Below are 15,231 nucleotides of genomic sequence, written 5' to 3'. Positions count from 1 at the left end.
CAGAGCTTTTGGCTTTCACCCAACAGGCTCCTGGACCATGACTTAACAGAATTTCTTTGTCCTTATACAATCATCCAATTCTGGGATATGTATCACAAAATAAGTAGCCTCAGTAAGGTGGTCAGGATGCATGATCTGACTTTCTACTCACATGACCTTTGAAAGATAGATTAGTGTTTAATGTTAATGTATTCAGCTCTGTTAGTGACCATAACATTTTCTAAACATAGTAGGTAACATTTAGTTTCAAGCTCAAAATTATTTAGTCCTAACTAAATTTGGGACAGCAACTCTGAAACAGTGCCTTGTTAGTGATAAGAAAGTCCAGTATACACTATAATATCCAAAAAGCCTCTTCTGTATGCCCCCCTGTCGCTATAACATAAAAACCAATGTGAGGTGTTGTATATTTATTGTCTAACTATACTGACAGCATTTCGACGCTATCGACGCTATGTACCTGCTTCAGGGGCTGGAGAGAGTTTTAATCGGCATTTTTCATTCATCCGCTATTAGTGTCGGGCATGGGCCACCACAGGAGGATATAATGAATGGGGAATATACGGAGAGAGATTTATCTCAACTAAAAAAATAAGTGGAAGTTTTTATTATGCCCTTTTTTGTGAGAGTGTCATCATGGAGAGAGTATTTTTTCATTCTTAAAAAAAAATGATTGAAGCCTAAGAGCAAGTTTTTAATTGCAAATAAAAAATATATATATAAAAAACAATAATCATTGCGAACATAAAATTAAAAGTGGTACTATATTCAGTTACAACCGAGAAATTGGTTGATTTCTATATCTTAAGTACCAGACATATCAGTTAGACAATCAATATATATCACCCCATATTGGTTTTTAAGTGATCAGAAAGTAACAAGAGACACAAGCGGCATTTGTCATTTCTCTGTGTGCGGCTACTACATATCTGCTCCTCTGCGAATGTCAGTATATGCTTGTCAAAAAAAAGTTTCTCAAATTCTGCACAATAAATTTACATGGATAAATGGAAAAAAAAGTGACCAATCTGAAAATTTAATAAGAGAAATTTAATTTGATTTTAAATTAACAATTTCAATGATAAAGTGATAGGGTTATGGAATCTTTCTACCTTGTAAAGTTGTGCAGACAACAAAGTTAGATATTTTAAAAAGAAAAGTAGCTAATTTCATGAGCATAAGGGGTAAATCCTATTGCTATACAGTAGAAGGGAGCTGAACCCCATGGATGCAAGTTGTTCAGTTGAACAACCCTGGGGACAGGTACATATCTCCTGCTTAGAAAAGGGCATCATCCTGAACAAACAGTAGATAGACAGTGCATCCAATTAGCTAGGCATCGACTACAAAAGTTGGAGTTATATCCTATTGTATGATACAACGATACTTTGCATGATTATGACAGATAGACTAAATATTCCCTTACGTGCTGACTGCACCTACCTATTTTAATTTTTCCTGGATCCCAAAACTGAAACAATATGGTGCTGGCACAAATGGCCAATGCCATGCATCCATTCATTTCAGGGGAAGCCTGAGGAAGGGAATGCCACTCCCAGATTATGCACTGTATGCGGCTAATGTTGTGCTGTTGATGGAAGATCCAATTGCAGTGCAAAATCAGAAGGATTGTTTCTGCGGGAACTGGCTTCCTGCACATTGCAGTGACTTGGGCAATTTCTTTTTCTACCAGGAAAGTTATTTGATGGAGGGCAAAATGCAGCCACTGAAAAGAGAGCTTTGGAGCCTGCATGATTCTTCTTTTTTTCATGTCATCAGATCTGAACTTCAACTCTAGATCTGGCATAAATACTTACCATATAAACAAGAGGTGAAAAAAGAGAGAGAGAGAGAGAGAGAGCACTTTATTTGGTTTGTGCCATAGAGACGAAATCTCCATAAGCCTACATTCCTCAGGGCCCAAAATGGTGTATTGCATTATATTAGAGTGTCATCAATAGTTTTCGTTAGTGATTGTACTGTCTTAAACACCTTGGTGATGAGGCGAACCAAATGTTTTTTTTTGTTTTTTTTTAATAAATAAAATTTTAATTCTTATTTACAGCATATGCCAGGCCCACTCCTGCACTGTGGTTGAACTAAACCCAGTTTACTGGAGCCAACAATTCTAGTGTTCTGACATCCACTGAGGTGTTCAATTTAGTACTTTTTGGGCATTTAGAAAATGCAGGCTAATATACCCCAAGAAGACAATGAAGCATGTTGAATGGGACTATGTCCCTATCCATAACAAATGTATGGAAAGAATGGTATGTTACCTTGTAAAAAAAAGGTAGCTTTGCTGATAGAAGTATGTCTAATGATAGATTTTATAGCTTATTCCTATTAATCCTTTTCCAGAATAAATTGGAAGGAAATGATCATATTATGGCACACATTGCAGAAAATTCTTAAAACAAAAGGCACTAAGACGACCCACCTGTTTTATCCTAATAATTATGAAAGGACAAAACAAGTGTATTTAGAAAGCCATATGCTACTTGCTACAAAGAGTGCATATACTTGAAAATAGTATTCCTATTTTAACTATTTGGCCCATTAAAAATCCACAAACATAAAGCATTTTGTAAATGCACACACAAAAACCCCCCAGCTGATTCACTATTAAAGGAACCCCCCTCTAATTCATGTGAAAAGCATCCTGGCAACCATAGAGTCCAGCAAGAAGGTGGCACTGTGGCATGCGACTGGCATGCCCTTCCCCTGGGGGGGGGGGGGGGGGGCTGCAAACACTGCCTCTCTAGTACTCCCAAACTCAGCTGGCTTGAAGAATAGAAACCAGGTCTGAGAACGAATGCAGATCTACATTACGACACACAGGGCAGGACCACTGATCTTCACTTTATTAAGATTTCTTTCACCCCCAGGTATCAAGGTATGTGATGGCTAGTAGTAAGACTGATCAGATGATCTGCATGCAAAACAAGCATGGGCAATACTGGCAGCATTACACAGTTCATAATATCAGTAATTGCATTAAAAAAAACGTTTTTCCGCATTTATTGGAGGACACAGTGACAAGTTTACTGTGAGAGAAACATCTGGAATGGAGTTAAAAATCATACTATTTGTGTAGCTGCATACTGGCTATGCGTATTGAGGACATTTACTGAAAATGACTGAACTGAATATCACCAAGACAGTATGAATTGGTTCCAGTATGCTTTTTAAGACACTGTAAGGTTTCTAATATTGGACTCTGAAAATATCTAAAAGATAAATCTTGTTACTATCATGTCATTTGTTGACGCTAACGATTACGCCTAAGATTGCTTTTAGTCTTACTGCAATCCATGATATTTGGTTTACAGCTGTGGTGCAGCAACAAAAATATGCAAAATACGGTAACAGAGACTTGGCAGAAGCTCAAAGGGACCTGGGTAAGCCAGCTGTGATGCTTCACTTTGCACAGCTTTGCTGCTAGAACACACGGTCATAAAACTGGGAATGAGCAACAGGGAGGTAATCTTCCGGCTTCTTCCAAGCAACCACCGTTGGAGAGAGGATGCTGGGCTCGATGGACCTTTGGTCTGATCCTGCATGGGGCTTCTCATGTTCTTATAAACAACAATGTCAAAAAGTCTTAAATTCTCCTTTCACCATCCTGAAAGCATCCACGTTAAGCTGAAATTTACAATGTGATTTACAGGTTGGCTGTACTTTTCCAGCATGTCTTCTAGCATTTGCAAGGCTTGCCAATATTCCTTCTGGTACTTGCAAGTGATTCGAAGAAACAAATCTTCAGATATTAGAAGAGCCATGATAAATGACTCTAGGCACTGGAGAAATTAGGGTACACATGTCCAACACACAGGTAACACTGCAACAAACAAATCATATACCTGGACCTGATAATAAGCCACACATACTTCTTTTAGGCATTATTAGTACATAATGGAATAATTTATCTCCATAATAACCACAAGATCTAGGAATGAAAAAGTTAGCAGTCTGGGCTGACTAAAAATACTGGTAGAATGTCTTTAATTTGCTTTCTCCCAGGTCACAACCATTACTTAACAGGTAGAAGATGCTACATTTCATTATACTGCATGCAGTAAAATGCAGGCTAATAATGTGCAAACATGTAGAGAAATGTACAATTAAAGCATACACGTGTGGTGTAAATTCATGACAATAACACCAAAAGACACCAAGCCAACAATGGGCATGCGATGAGGGATCGGCATAGCCTGTTGTTTTCTCGCTCAGCTTTCTAGAAAATCCATTAGGATTGGCTGAATTTCACTTTTTCAGGGTATGGGTTTGAGCAACCGTTAAGCTGCATGCATTCGCTGGCTGACCTTGCTGATAGCAGTCATCCAGTGAATCTACTGAAGGCATAACGCAGCATTGTAAGTACAAAAGCACGAGCCTGGAGAGCCTCTGGCTCCACTCTCCTATCCACCTCTCACTATATAACCTTAAGCAGTAATTTAACCTCCTTGAAGTCTTTGTAAGTGTATTAATACAGAGGAAGGGTGCCAGCTCTGTGTGTGCAGTGAATGTTTGAGGACCCCCAATGCCTGAGCAAACACCTTCACTGTTTCTGTGTTGAACGTAGCGCCCCCAATCATTCTGAAGGTGGGTTCCTATGATCCACTGTATAGCACTTTGTACATTGACAAGAGCCGTCTAATAAATTCAGTACTCATTAGATGCCCCGTTTCACGTCTTGCAGCATTCCTTCTGTGTACTCTACACATTCACAGTGAAGACACCAGGAGGTGAGAGTTTTTGGTGACCACCTATATGGTTTGCTCACCTCCCAATGTTCAGCATGGCTCCTAAAAGCTGATCCATGTAAACCTGTGCTGTGTTTTGTGCTGGTCTATTTAAGGTAGGGTAATCTTGTATTTGCACTAATTTTCTCATCGTCCTTCCATACAAATTTCTTAAAAGCTGGGAAATGGGGTTAACTGTAATAACTGATATTACTGGCCCAATATAATTATCCTTTCTCTTCACCAATTAAACAAGAAATCCACTGGTATAATGGTTATGGTACATTCCATGTATTTCCAACATGCTTAGTGTAGCCAGAAGCACCTGGAAACTGACATGCGAATATAACGAAATGACACTTTACCAAACATGCCTGAATTGTCCACGTCACATTGGCACATACAGAGCTACAGTTAGAAAGTGGTTTCTCATGGCAGATCTCTATAAAAAGCACAAAAGAAAAATGACTCATGCAACAAGGAAATGCTCAGATTGGAAGAGCTAGTGTTTTCCCACTATAGTTTAAGTGCATGGACAATTGTGTCACTTTCTGTTTGCCCTTTAAGGAAAGAGACGAGTTTTTCACTTGCAGAAACTTCCATTGTGAAAAGAAGATTCGTTCTTCTCAATAATACATGGGGCGACCGCAACCTGGGGCAAGTCCTCTTTCTGCTTTGGAGAACTGCTGCTGCTTGACTTGCTCCGACTCTGATCTGGGGTTGGCTGAATGGGCAGAGACCTGGTCGCATTGTTTTTTACTAAGCAGCCACAAACAAGGCGGAAGAAAGCCCGTCGCATTTCCTTGCTGGCCAAAGTGTAGATAATGGGATTCATGGCAGAATTAAGAACAGCCAGAGCAATAAACCAGTTGGCCTTATACAGAACGGCACACTCTTTAGCTTTGCATGCTACGTCTATTAATAGAAGGATAAAGAGAGGAGACCAGCAAGCAATGAAAACACTAACTACAATCACAACTGTCCTCAGCAGAGCCATGGACCTCTCGGAATTATTATGATTGGTAACTCTGCGGCTACTGGATTTTACTAGGGTGTAAATGCGTGCGTAAAGGATAACAATGGCCAACAAAATTAACATGAAGATGCTGATGCAAAAGGCAACATAGCGTTTGGAATACAGAGGCAAAATGGTGGAGCAGTCTGGTAGGTTGTTGATGCAGTTCCATCCCAGAATCGGTAAGGCACCCAGGGTAAAGGAAATGAGCCAACATGTTCCAATCAGGAGAAACACCCTGTACTTCTTGTTGGCATCATAAGGCCTCATTTTAATCATGGTCAGGTGTCGCTCGATGGCTATAGCCAACAAACTAAAAGTGGAAGCCCCAAGAGCAACGAACATGCTGCCCTCCCTAACAAACCAGACTGTTAGTGAAATGCGCAGGGTTTTCTTTCCTGACATCAGGATGTTTACTTTGTAAGCTATTCCAGCCAGCAAGTCACAGAGGGCTAGGTTGGCAATAAAAAAGTACATCCGGTTGTGGAATCTGTTATTTTTCCAGATGGCAATCAGAACCATCAAGTTCTCCAATACTATAAAACTGCATATGATCAGAAACATCATGCTTGTGATATCCATGTGATCTGTTGCGCTTTCTCTTTGGTCAAGCTTGCCCGTGTAATTGTAATGAAGCACGATTAAATAGTCACATCTTTCATTGACTTGACTGAGCTGCTTTGCAGCCATGGTGGTAACTACTGCCATGTTTCCTTGAAGCAGATTCCAATATTTTTCTTCCACAGGAGGGAGCCAGAGTTACATCCCTTGCATAATCTCTGCTTGAGACCGATGTGCTGGCTTTATTGGCTCCTGCATGTCAAATCCCAATAATAGCACGGAAACCAAGATCCTGGAAAAGAAAGAAAGACAGAACCAGTGAGAGGATTTAATACTTGCTATGCAGAAAAAAGTAAAAATATTGTCTTTGCAATCTGCCATCTGATTCTCCAAACTTATGAAAATAATTTAGTGTTAAAGAAGGTAAAAACAATTAAATAATTAAGAGAACATCATAAAGAACCATTTCATTCACTGTAAATGTGTAGAGTGGCTGTTTTAAGGAAATAATTCTATGCAGTTAACAGGCCCTTTTTTTTTTTGCTTGGATTCAATAATATTTAAGCATAACCAAATCTAGCCCATACATAGCTACTTCAACTATCAAGAACTCAGGAAACGATATGCCAAGTAATCTGTTACAGCTGCAATCATACATTTTCTTTCACTCACACCCAACACAGTATTTTCCTGCATTATTTCTCTATTCATCTTTTTGATTGTCATATATCCTTCCTGACTAGGATTTTCTCTATACTGAAGTTGAATTTGGAATTTTCTTTCACACCATTCACAAGTCAGTCGGAAAAAACCCTGAATAAAATAAAGTAGTAGCCCACTCGCAGAATAGATGTAAAAAATGTCATGTTGTCCATGGTGTAACATTCTGCTAGATCTCCCTTCACTAACAGCCGATGAATGTTTCTCTCAGTTGTGACGCTTCCTTCCTTCCTTTCTTCAGTATCCCTACACCTGTGTTTCAGTTGTCCCTGTAATTGCTAGCCAATGCTCTTCCATCTGGCTTGTTTTGTATTTTGGTTGTCTTTTTCTCTCAGTCTCAGTGCTGATTTCAAGGCGAGAGCCCTGCCTGAAATGTCTTCATGGAGTACTAGCCAAGCAGGCTAAGGAACTTCCTACTTTCAATGGTTCAACTTAAAATATGGTGCATTCCGGGCCAGTGGGACCCTGGTAAGTTTGACCCAATTCATATTTCTTCCCATTCTCACACATCATCACCCACAACTTTACAAAGTGCTACAATAGCATCCTATGGCTGAAGGAACACATTGCAGCTGTATTTAGCACTGCTTCTAAAGCTACTAGACCACACTGTTTAAGCATTTTACCCTTTGCTTACCCATTGCCTGTGGACCGCTTTATTTCCAGATTTTTTCCACACCTCTTTGGGGAAACATTATTTACATTTTGTTCCTTCATTGATATTTACATTTCCAAAGAAACTTCTTGGGAATGTCCAACCATTCCTGATCCAAGCAGGAAGTTAGTAAATATACAATATTACTCTCCACTTACTTTTTGATATGACTGAATTATGAACGTATATGAAAGAGGCACAAATGGACAATGGACAGGGTTGAAACCTTGATGATTGGCGCTACTGCTCACAAGTTTCAAACGTCCTAGTTCAACCTATTTCTGTGTCTGTTACATTTTAATGAATTTTGTTTTAATAGAGTCTCTCCAGTTTTGACACTGAATTCTCTGCTCCTACAAGCAGAATACATAACACACACTATGAAATTACAGAACTCAGGTGGTGTCATGATTGTATTGGTTTGTCTGAAAACTGCTTCATACACATTGGCACAGTTCATGCCATCAGCAGTGCTCTTCACCCTTGTATGTAAGTAACCCCTGGCCTAGTGTTTCATCTCAGGACCCCAAAGACCACATCTCAAATCAGGTTTTAAGCTGTTAAAGTCCTCTTCTGATGTTAAAGCAAATCTGATGACCAAGATTCCCTGTTGGGGGAAAAGATGATCTTCTAGGCCCCGCAATTCTATGGCTGCAGGAAGGGCCACAAAATCCAGCCTTTCCCACAAAATCGCTGCTTCTTCACAGATTTGCTGCAGGAGACCTGGCCTACAGCTGCTTCGACTTTTCTACCCTCCTAACTCTTCAAAGCAGCAGCAGCAGCAACGCGGCACCTTGAGTTGCTTGTTTGCTTGCTCTGGCTCTTCTGCTTTCAGGTTTAATGGAAAAACATATTTTTCAGTTTTGGAATAGATTCATATGTTTTCTGGGGAAAACATTATTTTGGTTTCTAGTATATTTATATAGCTGTATCTAAGCTGAAAATATGTTTGCTGTAGGTTAAATAGTTCAGGAGATAAGGTGTTCACAGACAGACAGACAAAGTGAATACATAAGCATTTTCTTTCTAGGGAAAAAAAGTGCTAAATATGCTAGTCCCCAAAGGACTCTCCTCAGCAAAGTTCGGAGATGTGCAAAAATATGCACAGAAGCCAGGTTCCTTTACCTACTGGAAATATATTTTCTGCAGCCTAAGAAAAATGCTGTATGCTGAACATTTCCAGTTATTGGACTATTTACGCGGCTCATGTATTTCACAGTCGAGGCCAGTCACTAGTAGGTATAATATGGCAACACCTAGTGGCCAGATTTTGGGTCCAAATTAGTCAGGTTCTGGAGGGAGCCATTGCTTGCAGTCCCTGGTCAAGGACTCAATGCTTGGGGCAGAGTTGGAAGGAGCATATAAAAACAGGGCAAAATCCTCCTATGTAGTTGCAAATAAAGTGTCAGGATACCATAGGCCAGTATAAGGCAGTTCCAATTGAGTTGGAAGCTCCAAGGAAAAGGAGGAAGCTTCTGGACAAAAAGAAAAAAATAGTCAACCCATACAAACCTTGCTAATCAAAAAATATTTTTATTCCAGGTATTGATTTAACATCATCAACCAGGATTGACTCAGCCTGTGCCTAATGACATAGAGACACCTGACTACCTTAATCTAAATAAATCTGGGGAGTTGCTGTAATGCTATTGCCTGAGGCTCTATACCAGAACTCTATGAGGTGTCGAGAACATAAATCACTAGAAGCAACTGAAAAGAAGATATTTCCTTTTAAACAAGGAATGAGGACCTAATAAAATTAGATTAAGGTAGGGGTAGTCAAACAAGTCAAACAAGGCTTTCAGGCTAACCATAATATGAAAATTAATCTGGTCCACAGACCATATATATCTGATGAATACGCATTATGGATGTCCTAAAATCCAGTCTAATCTATGGCTTACAAGGACCAGAGCTGTCTAGTCCTGCATCAAGCTAAAACAGGTTTTTAGCGGCCATGTACTGAAGATTATCCTACATGCTAAAATGGTTTAGCGGAATCCAGAATAGTGGACGATACACTAGCATGCAAGCTAAACCAGGGTCAGAGGGCATAAGCGGGTATATACTAAAATTAACACCCACCCACATATAAATGTGTATGCAAATTAGTCTTTAGTGGGTGCACAGTAAAAAGCATGAAATGCTCTCCACAAACTATTTATCATGCAACCAATAAAAGCTAAATTGTAGCACCCACCTCAGATGAGGCACTAAGAGCCATTATTTAAAGCTAGTTGGCTCTGTAAGTTAGCTGGATAAGATGGCAATGCGGCTGAATATTTATTTATTTATTTATTTATTTATTTATTTATTTAAGAGTTTTTATATACCGTCATTAAGTTATTTACCATCATAACGGTTTACAATAAGGCACCTATATCAAAGAAAGTGTAGATCCTAATTTACATGGATGGTGCCATTGTGATTCGGTAACAAACAGTAATTAAGAATAATATGGGTTGTGCTCAGGAAATTACCTTTAGAGAAATTCCCTTGGGGGGGTTAAGTGTTTCATGGTACTTCATCCTGATGGTTTGACTACAGTTAAAAGTGAGTGAACTAATTTCCAGTAGTGTCTGGAAAATATGCTTTGGGTGCTCTGAGTCCGCTTTAGCCTTATTTATTTGCCTGTGACATTTTCTTTCTTGAAGGCTTGTTTGAAAAGCCAGGTTTTGAGTTGTATTCCCAGATAAGTATTAAAATCTGCAATGCTGCTGAATATTCATGGATAAGTACTAAAGTTAGCCGGATAAGCTTATCCGGCTAACTTTAAACCTGCTATGGGCCACATCTAACTTATCTGGTTAACTTAATCAGATAAGGCTAAATATTACTACTTATCTGGCAAAGTTAGCCGTATAGGTAGCACCACCCAGTAATGCCCACTGCCTGCCCACTGCCTATCTGGCTAACTAGCTGGATAAGTGACTTATCTGGCTAAGTGGTATAGCCGGATATTCAGCAGCAGCTACTTGGATGAGTAAGTCTGACTTATCTGGCTAAGTAGTGTTTGAATATAGACCCCCTAACTATTTAGTGCACACAAGCTATTATATAAAGGGCTCATCTAACAGTAAACACTGGGCCTCACATATGGAGGAGATATATAAGATATGATACTATAAAAATTTTTCCACAGGCCTTTAAGCATCTTCCTGCATTTCTCTTTGGAAAAAAAAATACCACAAACACACACTTTTTTTTTTTTTTTTTTTTTTTTTAATGTTCTATACTAATGAACATTTACTTACACCATTAAAATGGCTTTTCTAACAAAAGGGTAACAAATGACAAAAGATGTGTAAACATTGTCGTACCCTCCAAAATGTAAAAGACACAGTGGTTTCATTTGGGGCGTCTCTGAGGACAAGCAGAGCTTTCAGGCTCCAACCACAGCAGCATCTCCTCCCATTACTGCAACCTCAGATACGGCTTGCTACAGCAAGCCCACCCCCCTTCCTAATATCTTGAGATTGCCCAGTGGGACAAAGGCTATTCCACTATAGGATATGGTGGTGCATCAATGCCCTCCGAGGACAGGACTGGCAAATTTCCCTTCCTAGTACCAGTGGTATGGATATGGCAGGCCTAGGATTAGGGGGTTACAGATGGAGGAGACGTGACTGCTGCAACAGTGGTTATGGGAGATGTGGAGCTGAGCACAGGGGAGTTGTGCAGGAAAGGAAGAGAGTAACAGAGAGAGACGAGTTGATAGAGGAATGGAAACCAACACACATTCCATCACGCCGAGAGTTCAGGGTGCTCTCTGCAAAGGCACTGGGCCTGGAAAAATGAGCCAGTTTGTATTGTTGGAACATATGCATTCCTTCTATTTCCATCATAAAAGTTAGACTTCTCCATAGCCACCTCCTGCCTTCATCTGATGGGCACATGGTTTGGCCCCTTTCATTGTTCTGATAGTAATGTTTAATGTGTTTTATCGACCTGGGCTGACTCCAAGGCTTCTGATGTCTAAGGCTATTTCCAAATGCACTCCTTTGCTGCCAGGGAGTTGCTTGTGGAGTTTCTCACAAAGCGTGCACTCTAATCCTTCAACATGTGGTCATTTTATTTATGAGTAGGGTTGCCAACTGATCGATTTTCCGCTGAACTTGTCAGTTTTTCTCTGACCAGGCCTCTATGATGGGTAGCTGTTTTATCTGAGAGATATCTGTGGGGTAAATATCTATTCTGTATGTGTGTAAGAATTCCAGAAAAAAATATGAGTTGACTGTGTTTTGGTTTGGCAAAAAAAAAAAAAAAAGGTTGGTCAAATGTATTCATCCTCAAAGGCCTACAGGTACATTTTTACAGTGTCTTCTGCTATATATGGCCTTCATTTTTCAGGTCTTTTATTTGTAGTTAGCTAAGCCTTCCATTAGCCTGATGTGCAGGCAGGTGGCAGTCCAAGGCAGGTGTTACATATGGGGTAGTTAGCAAGCACTCACTGTATAGCATGTGGAAAGAGCATACCATGCTATTTACTTTGCCCATAATAAAGCCTCCTTTGCATATGATATTCCTTCATTTACATGCATGGGCACACTAATTTTAATGTGCTTGCACTGATGTCTTTCTGAGCAACTTTAGTGTGCAAGTTCAGGCCTTATTGAGTAGTAAGCACTAGAAGGCCTTAATGTTAGGGTTGCCAACTGGCTCCAGATTTCCAGGACAGATTGATCCAATCCTGGTTTTATCTCGTTGCATGCTGTAACTCATTCTGATTTCCCTAAAAAAAAAAGCAAGACTATAAGTACCTGCATGCAGGAGAGTAAAACCAGTACTGGATCAACCTGCCCTGAAAATCTGGAGCCAGTTGGCAAGCCTGCTTAATGTGCATGTTAAAGTGTATTCATAGTCCCCTGAATCTAGTTTTACTAGCTGGCTGGATTTAGCCACTCAAAACTGGGTGGTCCCAGGGGCTGAGTCAGTGCGGCCGGCTGCAGGCTATCGCGGGCATAGCACTATTCCCCGCTCTACTGCCGGCGATAACGTTCAAAACATTATCGCCGGCAGCAGTGCCGCAGCCGGTTACCATAATTTCTTCCCTAACTCCACCCTGACTCCTCCCCTCCCCCCTAATTTAAATCTTACCGCCACATATAAGGGCCTATCGCGTCTTGGAAAATAACTCCCTTAACCAGTTATCCCTAGGCACAGTCATAGCTAGCTTAAATGTAACCGGCTAGAGTTAATTCTATTTTCAGCAGTAACCTAGTGTAGACTGACATTTAGTCTAAAAGAGATGGCCACACATAGCAGACTATCTTGACCATTCAGTGCCATTTTCAGTATCAGATCCCATGCAAATTCAGAAACAAGAAGAAGCTAGAAGAAGCACTCATCTTTTCCTATATGCCAGGAAAATAAAAGATAAAGGTGAGAGGTGGGGGTGGGGGTGGAAGTGGGGTATAGGGATGGGGGAGAGACTAGAAGTTTTTATTAGAACTCCAGAAAACAGGAAGGAATCTGCCAGAGAATCCCAGCTGTCTCTCCTCTTTCACAAGACTCTCCTTTTCCTTCTGAAGCCCATCACTTTATGTCCTAATAATGTCAATGTTAACATAAACAAAATAGGGAAGGAATAGAAATGGAAAAATGTTTATAAAAAGAGAAGCATGATATTCTTTTCATTTTTTTCATGGATTAACTTCACAATTTCACCCTTCGAAAATATGTAAAACTGTTTAATTTTCCAAGGAGATCTTAATCAGAACAAATCAAGTTTCACAAAAGTCCACAAAACAAACATACAGGGCAGGATGACTTTTCCTTGAAAGCAATAAAGATTTTGCTTTCTTTTGTCACCATATTCTATCATTCTTTTTCCATAGCATTTTCAAGACTCCTGGGTTCCATTTCACACAAAGTAATATGCCCTTTTAACTGTGGCCAGGCACTATCATCCTAGACATTTCATTGCTCTGCAATTACTGTGACATTCACTCTACTAACACATCTAGTAATATAGCAAATGGCAGCAGATGAGGGACAGCTTCCCCCAGCCTACCCTAACTCTAGTACTCACCCTTCCTTACCTTTACCACCACCCTCTTTGCTAAGGAGATTTCCCGGCACTTAGCTGTGAAAGCACACTCCTAGTGTCTGACAACACCTTCACACATTCCAGGCTTCTCTCGCTAGCTACTTGTGGTCCCTGGCTTTTCCCTCTTTCTCTCCAAAGAACAGCCCTTGTCTTTGGCTTCCCTCCGGGGTCTCTTACAGTGGACCAGCTAGATACTTCCTCACACGTACCTAAACTAAAACCCAGGTACCCCACCTCTGCTTCTTCCTCTTGCCTGTCCATACCCCTGCACTCTCTATCTATCCTAACCATACTTGAATTCATTGTAGCTTATCTAGCATACGAGGCTGGTTAGGTGTAACTCCAGGATAGAACTGAGGAACATGGATCCTGTCAGGACATTTTGGCCTGGATTTTCTAATATCGCACAGGTTTGTGAATCCCGGGGGTAACGGGGGGGCGGGCGAAAGGCCTGAGAAAGCCGGCAGCGTTCGCACCACCGCGGTGTTATCGCTGCCAGCTTTCGCACCCAATAGCGCCACCGTGAAAGGTGGTGCTATTGGGCGCGCTACTGGCGGCGATAACGGGTCTTACCTTATCGCCGCCAGCGAAGTTATCGCCGCGTCCGCCCCGACTCCTCCTCTTCCGGTCCCGACTCCGCCCCTAACAAGATATTGCATGCGAAAAGTCCCTTTTTGCGTGCGATACCGATAGAAAATGACCCCCTTTATTTGTTATTCTCCATATGACTTCTGGACTTGACCTGATGGTTTTCTGCATCTAAATTAAAGATGTTTGAATATTCCACCTTTATATCAATGACTTCTGCCTACTTTCAAAGTACCCAAAGTACTGCAACTCAGCTGTTCTTGAGTTTTATTTTGCCTTCTTCATTCTTATCCCAGGTCTTCCCACCACTTTGTAAGTCAGTGGTTCTCAAATCACACAGTCAGTCAGGTACTCAAGATATCCGTAGTGAATTATCATGACATAAATTTGCATACATTGGCAGTCCATAATTTGCACCATTGGCAGTCCATAATTTAAAATTAGGGGGAAGCCCCCCCCCCAAAAAAAAAAAAAACAACAACTCCCTGTTCTGGTGCCATTGTTCATTTAACTACTAAATGCTTTAAAAAATAAAATGGTGGTAGGGTTTTGATGCTTTAGGATGAAGTCTGGCTGCCTCTTTAAACCTTAATAGCTCTTAGCTATTGTTCAAGGTAACTCTGCAGACAGCAGGAAGCCTCTGCAGAGGCCTATGAAGTTCATAGAGGAAGAGATACCTCAACTGTCCAGAAGTAATTTTCAAGGACTCCAGTGAATTTATTAACTAGGCCTCAGATTTTATTTTCTTACTCTCCATGTTTATAAAACAAAATGAACTGGAGGTTGTTGAGGTGGTGGCTGTGCTGGTGGTACAAGGGTTACTGAAAAATCTCTGCTAGCAAGAGGTTCTCTCAATAAACTTTTATTTTCCAGATTTGGGACTCAGTGAAGGTCTTGA

General features: G+C 40.5%; 1 protein-coding gene across 2 annotated transcripts in view; it reads right to left on the bottom strand.

The window, feature by feature from the left end:
* Positions 1–1,029: 1,029 nt before the first annotated feature.
* Positions 1,030–15,231, bottom strand: part of S1PR3 (sphingosine-1-phosphate receptor 3) — a 33,851-nt gene continuing 19,649 nt past the window's right edge. For both annotated transcript variants that reach the window (XM_029618392.1, XM_029618383.1), the window contains one exon: positions 1,030–6,613. In XM_029618392.1, coding sequence (XP_029474252.1) covers positions 5,329–6,468 — 1,140 coding nt within the window. In that variant the 5' untranslated portion in view covers positions 6,469–6,613 and the 3' untranslated portion in view covers positions 1,030–5,328. The remainder of the gene's footprint in view (positions 6,614–15,231) is intronic.

Source organism: Rhinatrema bivittatum, chromosome 1 (assembly GCF_901001135.1).
Source record: "Rhinatrema bivittatum chromosome 1, aRhiBiv1.1, whole genome shotgun sequence".
Lineage (NCBI taxonomy): Eukaryota > Metazoa > Chordata > Amphibia > Gymnophiona > Rhinatrematidae > Rhinatrema > Rhinatrema bivittatum.
This window is presented reverse-complemented; position numbering and strand designations above follow the sequence as displayed.